The 8,854-nt window shown below is 50.2% G+C and overlaps 2 protein-coding genes and 1 pseudogene across 5 annotated transcripts in view; 1 reads left to right on the top strand and 2 right to left on the bottom strand.

The window, feature by feature from the left end:
- Positions 1-1,047, top strand: part of LOC103596574 — a 5,719-nt pseudogene extending 4,672 nt beyond the window's left edge.
- TSTD1 (thiosulfate sulfurtransferase (rhodanese)-like domain containing 1) lies at positions 931-2,733 on the bottom strand. 3 transcript variants are annotated; one of them, XM_008580234.1, is made up of 4 exons: positions 2,678-2,733; positions 2,334-2,456; positions 1,200-1,362; positions 931-1,111 (listed from the first exon to the last, which is right to left on the bottom strand). In XM_008580234.1, exons 1-4 carry the CDS (start codon positions 2,685-2,687, stop codon positions 1,060-1,062), a joined length of 348 nt encoding a protein of 115 aa, XP_008578456.1. In that variant the 5' UTR covers positions 2,688-2,733; the 3' UTR covers positions 931-1,059. The 3 variants fall into 3 exon arrangements, with proteins under 3 accessions (XP_008578456.1, XP_008578457.1, XP_008578455.1); XM_008580235.1 differs by lacking the exon at positions 2,334-2,456; XM_008580233.1 differs by lacking the exon at positions 2,678-2,733 and having other exon boundaries at positions 2,334-2,582.
- Positions 2,734-3,046: 313 nt separating this feature from the next.
- USF1 (upstream transcription factor 1) overlaps positions 3,047-8,854 on the bottom strand; it is a 7,282-nt gene continuing 1,474 nt past the window's right edge. Inside the window, exons 2-11 of one of the 2 annotated variants that reach the window (XM_008580231.1) lie at positions 6,717-6,809; positions 6,283-6,332; positions 6,010-6,125; positions 5,573-5,674; positions 5,137-5,332; positions 4,806-4,893; positions 4,615-4,673; positions 4,372-4,466; positions 3,990-4,118; positions 3,047-3,794 (exon numbers count right to left, since the gene is read on the bottom strand). In XM_008580231.1, the coding sequence (XP_008578453.1) occupies positions 3,705-3,794; positions 3,990-4,118; positions 4,372-4,466; positions 4,615-4,673; positions 4,806-4,893; positions 5,137-5,332; positions 5,573-5,674; positions 6,010-6,125; positions 6,283-6,332; positions 6,717-6,724 (933 nt within the window). In that variant the 5' untranslated portion in view covers positions 6,725-6,809 and the 3' untranslated portion in view covers positions 3,047-3,704. The remainder of the gene's footprint in view (positions 3,795-3,989; positions 4,119-4,371; positions 4,467-4,614; positions 4,674-4,805; positions 4,894-5,136; positions 5,333-5,572; positions 5,675-6,009; positions 6,126-6,282; positions 6,333-6,716; positions 6,810-8,854) is intronic. The other variant, XM_008580232.1, reaches the window with a different exon arrangement.

The following is an 8,854-nucleotide window of genomic DNA, read 5'->3' as shown; positions in this document are numbered from 1 at the left end:
GGTCATCTTTAAAAAAAAAAAAAAAAAGATCCCCTTACCGGTCATCTTTAAAAAAAAAAAAAAAAAGCAACACCTGTGCAATGCACATTTTACACCCTAGGCAAAGGAAAAGATCATTCTAGTTTTTTTTTTTTTTTTTTAAAAGATGACTGGTAAGGGGATCTTAACCCTTGACTTGGTGTTGTCAGCACCACGCTCACCCAGTGAGCAACCGGCCATCCCTACATGGGATCCGAACCCGTGGCCTTGGTGTTATCAGCACCGCACTCTCCCAAGTGAGCCACAGGCCGGCCCCCACAGGTGTTGCTTTTTAATAAGAACTAAGTGTGACGCTCGCTCCTCAAGTGCTTCTGCTATTCAGACCAGCTCTAAGTAATTTGATTCTTTTATTTATTTTTTAAAGATGACCGGTAAGGGGATCTTAACCCTTGACTTGGTGTTGTCAGCAACATGCTCACCCAGTGAGCTAACCGGACATCCCTATATGGGATCCGAACTCGGGGTCTTGGTGTTATCAGCACCACACTCTCCCGAGTGAGCCACGGGCTGGCCCGTAATTTGATTCTTTTAAAGTGAAGTAATTGGAGGGGTGGGGAAAGAAAAGGTTCTATAAAGAAACTTTTGTAGTCCTAAAAATATTTAATCTAATCCCTTAGCATCAATCCCTCCCTAAATGGTATGTGCGTCAGGATTTGTAGCAGTAATGATTGCAGGTAGCTTATATATAATGGATATGAACTAAGTTAAATTTCGGTTTAGTAAGCAGGGAACACAATTGTTACATTATTGTTGCTATGGCACACACAGTATCTTGCTATCTCTGTAACCAACTAATGCCAAAAGAATGATTTTGTAATAAAATTATAGATGTATCTAAAAAACCAAAAAAACTGTTTTTGGTTCACCTGACAAATTAAGTGCTTCCAGTACTTTGATTAAATGCTCTTTATTTTATGTTTTTGTGTGCACAGCACTATGAGTTGCCTAACCCAGCAAGTCAGCCCCTTCATCCCCCTAGTTGAGATGGCCATTGGGGGCGATCAGTAAGCCACCTTCCACCTAACCCTCTTTCTCGAACCATTCTCTATAGGCCCCTGTGTAGTTGCGAGCCCTGTGGAGACAAAGAAGGGTTAGAAAAGGACAGGCCCTGAAGGTAGTCCCGAATCACTTCCCACTAGCAAACCACACCTTCCCCATACCCTGTGTATCCAAGGCCCTGGGCCAGTTGCGTGGCCTGGAAGCCCCGCTTGCCCATCTGACAGAAGAAAACGAGATTCTCGTCTTCAGGCTCTGGCTTCTCAGCGGAGTACAAAGCCTTGAAAGCAGCTGGCTCCATCTGCAGGGCACTTTCCAACTCGGACACTGGGAGGAGGAGTGAGGATGAAATGGAAAGCCAGCAGTGTGGCACTCTCAGGTTCAGAAGGTGGGCCTGGAAGGACTAGGTCCTGGTGATCAAACAAATCTCTAGGGGGCGCCAAAACCGTTTATGGTGGCGACCCCCCCACCCCAACCGCAAGGACAAGAAATAGCCTACGGGGGAAGGGGAGAAAAGAGCGGAGAAGAGGAGGGAGGAAGGAAATGCAGATAAGCTCTTTCTGAAATGAAGCCATTGGATAGATCTTGTCAAGAAGAGACCCTGTCACTGCATTTTGGTAGCTGATTTCATTCACTCTTTCCTATTTTTAAATAAGTGGCCTTGGTTTTTATTTGTTTGTTTTTAAAGAAACTTGAGAGATAGGACAGTGTTTCTCCTTCCCCTTCAGAGGCCCAGAGCAATGTAGCAGGGCTGCATTCTGGGCTGGGCAGTCACAGGGCAGTACAGAACATTTGCTCTTCCCAGGGACCGTCTGCTACATTTCTCTGCCCCAGTGGAGCTGGGGGAATAATAAAGCTGTTATTATTTATACTGCACAACATTTGCATCAGTGGTCTTTGTCATTGAGACTTATGAAGACAACGTAGGACATGAGGGAACTTGTGAGTTTTTATTTAGGAAGGGAAGAGAGGGAAGAGAGGGAAGAGAGGGAAGAGGAGGAGGGGAGGGAGGAGGAGGCGGTGGACTCAGGCTGCCAGCCCTTGGGAGGTCAGACCTAGGTCTGGTCTGCCCCCCTCCTCCCCGCCCGTTATACCCTCAAACTGGACGGGCCAGTTCCGCTGCCAGGATCTACCTCCAATCAGCCCTTCTCTAGGGAAGTTGAGGGCTGGCTTAAAGAAATGCAGGACCCCCAAAACCAGTGCCTTCCCCACGCCATCCTACGTGAGGTCCCATTAGCTAAGACCGTTCTAGACTGGTCTCTGGTCCAACACCGGGGCTTCGCCTCTCAATCCCATACCCGGGATGTTCAGCGCCCCTGGGATGGTCCCAGCTGCCGCCTCCTCCCGAGATCGCACGTCGAAGAGCCGGGCCCGGCCCGAAGCTAGGAGCGAGCGGAGTTCAGGGAGCGAGACCGTGGGCGCTGAGGGAGGGGGCACGAGAGCCTTTAGGGGAAGGGGAACAGGAGGCACAGCTGCCATGGCGCCCCCTCACCTGGCGGCGCCCCAACCAGGTGGGAGTGCGCGTGAGGACCTCTCAGCCACGCCCCTTCGCTCCTCCCTCCACATCACCTCTATCCAGGGGGCCTCCACGCACTCCCGGGAGACAGGACGGGACGTGGTCCCAGGTTTTCCCCGCCAGTACCTCCTGCCATGGTGCGCACGGCAACAGCGAGTAGCAAGAATGCAGCCCTGACCCGCCCCCTCGGTGCCTGCAGCACCTTCCCCTCCCTCCCCAAGCCGAGACCGGAACCGGAAGCGGAGGCACCGCCTTCCGCACCGCCCCCGCAGCACCTGCTAGGCGTTCCTCGAACACCAGCCCACCGGAGAAATTCTTGCAATTGCCCAGCGTTGCCGGAAACGACGCACCGGTCTGGCCCAGGTACCAGGACTCAAGGTAATGAGTACAGGAGCAGCACTCCACCCTGAACTTGGCCCAGTCTTTATTGGTCAAAGAGCAATGTGCCCCCTCCCTTCCACTCTGGGGCCCACAAAAGGAGGAAAAATAGACAACTGTGGCTCTGAACAATTTTATCTTTGGAAAAAGAAAAAAAGGAAAGAAAGGGGGAAAAAAGAACCACCCCCACAAGGGGGAAGGCCCTAACTGGACCCCTGCCTGTTCTCCCTGGCTCCAGAAACTTCTGCATAGGCCTTAGCTGCTCGCTGGCCAATCTCCTCTGTGTGGGGCAGCAGCCACTGCTAAGCATTCTTTCCTCACTTCTTGCTTAAGCCTGTTCCCCAGAGTCACCAGTGCGTATCTGAACCTCAGCTCCAAGGAAACGAGGAACCAATGGGAGCGCCACAGTCCTGGGGCAAGCCAGAGTATCACCTGCCAGCAGACCCTCTGCTGGGCACTCTAAGCAAGCACAGGGCAAGCCCCCCAGTTTAGTGTGTCCAGTATCCAACATGAAGACAGCACATGCATTGTGCAAGAGGAGCACAAGGGCCCAGGGGCTGCATGGTGGGGGTGGGCAAGGCTGTCAGTGCATGTCCACATTGTGTGTTTTGCACCACCGGAGGCTGCTGTATCACAGGGCCTCAGTTCAAAAACACGCCTTCTGAACTCCCCCAGTCCCATGCCAGAAGTGGGCAGTGAAGGAAAGGGGCACGGGATTAGCCTGTTGCTCCTGGGCTATGTGCAGTTCTCGGGCCCAAAGCCCCTGAATCCCCAGTTAGTTGCTGTCATTCTTGATGACGACCTCTAATCCGTGGTGCCGCAACTGAGCTCGTAGCAGCAGATTCTTGTTTTTAAGATCTTCCACCTGACATGGGGAGGAGGCAGTAAAGGGAATGGGTGGAAAAGTTAGCACTGTTAACCCCCTGAACTTATTCAGACATCCACTGAATGTGGATGAGGAAAAGGTGAAGCCTCACTATGGAAAACGAAGTAGGGAGTCCCAAACTGGGTCAGTGGCTACTGGGGCTGAGGAGGTTTATACTGGGGGTAGGAGTCTGACCTGCTGTCGAAGCACATCATTGTCCAGCTGCAGTTGGTCAAGCCCTTGCAGTTCTTCAGACAACCGGTGGTTACTCTGCCGAAGCTCCTGGATATAATCACAGGCTTTGGAGAGAATTCCACCTTTACTCTGCAAGACAAAGTCCAACAAAATCAGGACTAGGATTTAAGATAAATATCAAAAGCTTTCCAAAAGCATGTTCACACTTTGGACCTCATTTTCCTGTAAGGAGGGTGGTATAACATGTCCCAAGGATTTAGGAACCTCAGAGAGAGATAAGAAAAGACTACTACCATGTGTGCCCCACTTTCTACCATTTCTGGAAACAATACCAGGATACAGAATTCAGGCATCCTGCCCACTACCAGGGTCTTTCCATGACCTGGCCAGACTTGGTGCTCTCCATAGAGCAGTCTGGAATGATCTTGGATAGCTGCACAATCCAGTTGTTGATCTTGTCTCGGCGGCGGCGCTCCACTGTGGGGCAAAGTGAAAGACAACATAACTCAGTGAAAACTCACCAGAGGCCCAGGGTAAAATTACCTAATCCCTTCTCCCTTCAGACATCACTGTTGTCCCCAATCCCACCAGACAAGTCCTAGCCTTGCACCCAGATCACACCTACCTTCATTATGCTGAGCCCTGCGTTTCTCATCCCGAGTGGTCCGGGGAGCTTCTGACTTCCTGAACAAAAGAGCCCAGGGTGGCCAGAGTGAAGAAAGAACAAAAAAATAAGATTGGAGTTTCGGGCAAGGAATTACACAAGATATAGAAGGTATTAAGATCACTCATGGTAAAAAGAAACGGGTCACTCACGGGGAATAAGGGTGGGTCCTAGGGGCAATTGAGCGCTGGCTTCCTCCCTGCAATACTTCTTGTGGTGACATCATCACAAAGAATTGACCTGTGAAGATTCAGGGTAGGTTCTGTCAGGATACCGGACTAGGAATCTCACCAGGCCCTGAGGCCTTGGGACCCTCCTCTAAAAAGAACATTTTTTTATCCTGCTAGAAGGGCAGCCCCAGACTTGCTACCTTCCCAGGTCTTAGTAATCACTAAGGGTCATGAATGAAGGCCCACTGCCCACCAGCCTTGTCCAACAGCCTATCCTAGCCCCTCCAACCAGCATCCTCACACAATAGCTCACCAGTGCCGGGAGGGGTCGCCTGCCCCAGTAGTGCCTCTGAGCCCTGGGTAGTAACAACAGCAGCTGTACTCCCCGATGTGGTACCCCCTGCCCCATCTCCCACTGCAGTGCTAGGGAAGTAAGTATAGTGTGTCTCAGAAGCTGTTCCCTCTGTATCGACTGCATCATCGCTGGTGAAAGCACCCTGGATCACCGCCTGGGAAGGGGAGCAAGAGAACAGAGTCTGTTGACAGATATTTCTTCCCACTGTACCACTCTGCAGCTTCTATTCCCTTGGGAGAGGGAGAAAGAAACATCCAGAAAGAGAGAGCATAGTGTGTTGGGACAAGGCAGCCCTGGTGCCTCACTGTTCCTAGCTTCACCCCCATCTTATTGGTTCCCTTCTTCATGTTACTGCTTAGAGCTCTAGTCCCTTCCCCAGCCCACACCCCCATACCTGGGTCATGGACTGAGTGGCAGGGTAGCCACTGATGGCGCCAGTGCCCTCGGTCTGGCCATCCAGCTGTCCCTCGGACACCTGGATCACCCTGTACATCACCTAGAAGAGGAGAGGAAGGGGAGAAAAGAGAAGGAAAGAGTAAGTGCTAGGAATCTTAAGGCCCCTCATAAAGCTTCCCTTGGATAGGGCCCCAAAATAAGAGTCCTTCGGAGACACAGATTAAGCCATTCTCCTTTCTTTCCCCATACAGAGGTTTCGGCATACCTCTACCCCACACCAGTCCCTATTCCAAGCCTTATATTAGCTTCCTCCTCCCCACAGTAGTCCACATTTTAACCTCATTCTCCAAGCCAGGTCTCCCCAAGACATGTTCAAGTACCTCCCTCAATCCCAACCCCAAGTAACATCTGCAGCCACCTGGCCCCCTCCCTTACCTGGCCCCCATTCTCAGTTCGGAAGACGTACTTGACGTTGGGGTCAGGGAAGGTGGCAGCTGACTGTATGCTGGCAATAGCCACACTGGTTGGGTCCTCCCCAGTAGCAACTGCACCTGAAGTAAAAGAGCAAAGGAAAGGTCTGTGTGTTAACTGCCTTTCTCACTCTGTTCTACTTGCATGTCATTTAGAAGGAAAAGAGTGCACAGGAGATGGCACAGTGGGGGAGGAAACGAGGCAATGATGGCTCTTGGTCTTGGTTCTAACACTCACCTTCCTGAATCTGCACTGTCCCCTCTTCCGTTTCAGCTGTTTTCTGCTGCCTGTTTGTGGTGGAAGAACAAAAGGAAGAATAAGGAAAGAAGTGAATAAGAAGCTCACTGGCCCACTAACACATGGCTCCCAAACTCATTGACCTTGCCAACCGATGCTGAGCTAGGTAAGAATAATAACAACTAGTGTTTACCGAGTATTTACTATGTACATAGGCCCTGAGCTAAACACTTAACATGCACTATCTTATTTAATACTAAGAACAGCACTATGAGTTAGGTAGCACTACTTCCACTTTATAGATTGGAGAAACAATTAATGGAGCTGGGACCTGAATCCAGGTCTGCCTGACTCCAGAGCTGGTGCTCTGAACCATTTTGCATTCTTCCAGGCCACCCATCTCTCATCTCAGGCCCTACCTCTTCTTCACTCACCCCTTCATCTCTCTGTGAGGGAGCACATCCGAGTAATTGGTCCTTTTGGGGAGGTCTTCGTATCTCTTGACTCACAAGCCTGAGTGCTAAGTCCTGGTAGAAATCACAGAGTTTGCAGTAAGTCTAGGAAACTGAACAGCCTCCCTGGTTCTAGAACCTCGGTTCCATGAAGACACAGCCAGGAAAATAGCACAATCATCTGCAGGGACAACCAGCTTCCCCCATTCAGATGCTCAGGATTGGCCTATGAAGTGTTCCTCACCCCTCTATTATTACTCCAACTCCTAGTGGAGAAGGGATAATTATACTGGAAGGCTGAGAAACAACATAATTTGGGGCTGGCTATTTAGCTCAGTTGTCTAGAGCATGGTGTTATAACACCAAGGTTGAGGATTCAGATCCCCATACCGGCCAGCCACCAAAGGCTGAGAAACAACATAATTTGGGGCTGGCTATTTAGCTCAGTTGTCTAGAGCATGGTGTCATAACACCAAGGTTGAGGATTCAGATCCCCATACCGGCCAGCCACCAAAAAAAAAATATTTCTTGGTGGATTATTATAAAGTTGTTATGCCGCACTAGCCAGCCGCCAAAAATTTTTTTTTAATTTTTTAAAAAATAAAGCTATTATGATCTGACATGATAACAGCTTCATGGAGATTAGGAAGGACCATGTTTAGACCACCACTATCAAAAAAACACAAGGTCAGGGCCAGCCGTGGCTCACTCAGGAGAGTGTGGTGCTGATAACACCAAGGCCACAGGTTCAGATCTCTATATAGGGATGGCCGGTTAGCTCACTTGGGAGAGCGTGGTGCTGACAACACCAAATCAAGGGTTAAGATCCCCTTACCGGTCATCTTTAAAAAAACAAAACAAAACACAAGGTCATGGACACTGATGTTTCTTCCAGCTTCTCAACCACATACATACACCACAGACTATACACCAAGAAATTTCTGTACTCAAATCTAGGAAGAGGAAATCTGAAGCCCACTGCCTCTAGAAAATACTGTCCCTAATCACAAAAACTATACTTGGGCCTTGGGCCCCATTCTACTGACAGGGCTCTTGTTTTTTTTTGGCCGGGGGGGGGGGGGGGGGGTGTGTCCAGATTTAGAGACCGTAATGCCCAAGTGCATCATCTTCAATCCCCCTCTACTTTATTCACCAGGCCTTCCTGTAGAACGACACAGTTGTTAAAATGTTGTCGTGGCAACTCCAAATTAACTGAGCCTCAGCAAGAAGGGAAAAAACTCCAGGCTCAGGGCTCTGAAGAAGAGACAATGGGGGAGGAAACCATCTACAAAGTGCCTGCCGTAGGACCCTGACACCCAGCCAGACAAGAGGAAAAACAAACGCTGAGCAGACGGATGCCTCCAGAAAGAAACAGCTACATAGTACAAAGCAATAAGATGATTCCAACACGAAAGGGGCAAGATTTTTGTAAATTCTTTGCCCGTAAGGTCCTCCAAACCTTTCCCATCAAGGAAAATCTTCAGCGGATAAACCTTGGAAAGCCTGTATCCAAGGAAAATGTTAACTATACAAAACAACAACAACAAAAAGAACTGAAAGTGAAACTGTCCGGAGGAAGTAACGCTGCAAAGAGATCCTAGTTCCTAAGAGGAAGTAGTACTAGTGTTTTGGGACCACCTACGTCTCCATCCTCAAACATGAGGAGGAAGTGCCCCTCCGAAGCTAGCTGTGCTGCCTGCAGAAGGAAGCAATGAAAGAGAGGGCAGGGCACAGGACAATTCTCTATCGTCCACAGCTGTCAACCAGGGGCTGCCTCTGAGGACACCCAGCAACGGGGTCAGGCTACTTATTCAAATCTTAGTTGGACATCCGGAAGCATTTCCTGAGCATTAGGGATATGTGACACGGAAACCGGGATAGGATGTTGTGGCGTGCACGCTCAGGCAGGGAGGGCCCAGCAAGAGCCCTTGCTAAGTCTGAACACAAAGGGGGAAAAAATTAAGTCCCGAAAGAAGTCAGGCTCCTAGACCTTGCCTGAGAATGAGGCGTCTCCCTGCAGGCCCACCAACCAGTAGGCTCTTAGGGAGCTGAGCGCCCGGCAGGCGCGAGCCCAGGAGCCCGCGCCGTGACCCGGCCAGCCCCGCCGCGCTCACCCCGCG

The sequence above is a fragment of the Galeopterus variegatus genome, unplaced genomic scaffold (assembly GCF_000696425.1).
Source record: "Galeopterus variegatus unplaced genomic scaffold, G_variegatus-3.0.2 Scaffold2044, whole genome shotgun sequence".
Lineage (NCBI taxonomy): Eukaryota > Metazoa > Chordata > Mammalia > Dermoptera > Cynocephalidae > Galeopterus > Galeopterus variegatus.
The sequence above is the reverse complement of the archived record's forward strand: the minus strand, read 5'-3'. Positions and strand labels throughout refer to the sequence as shown.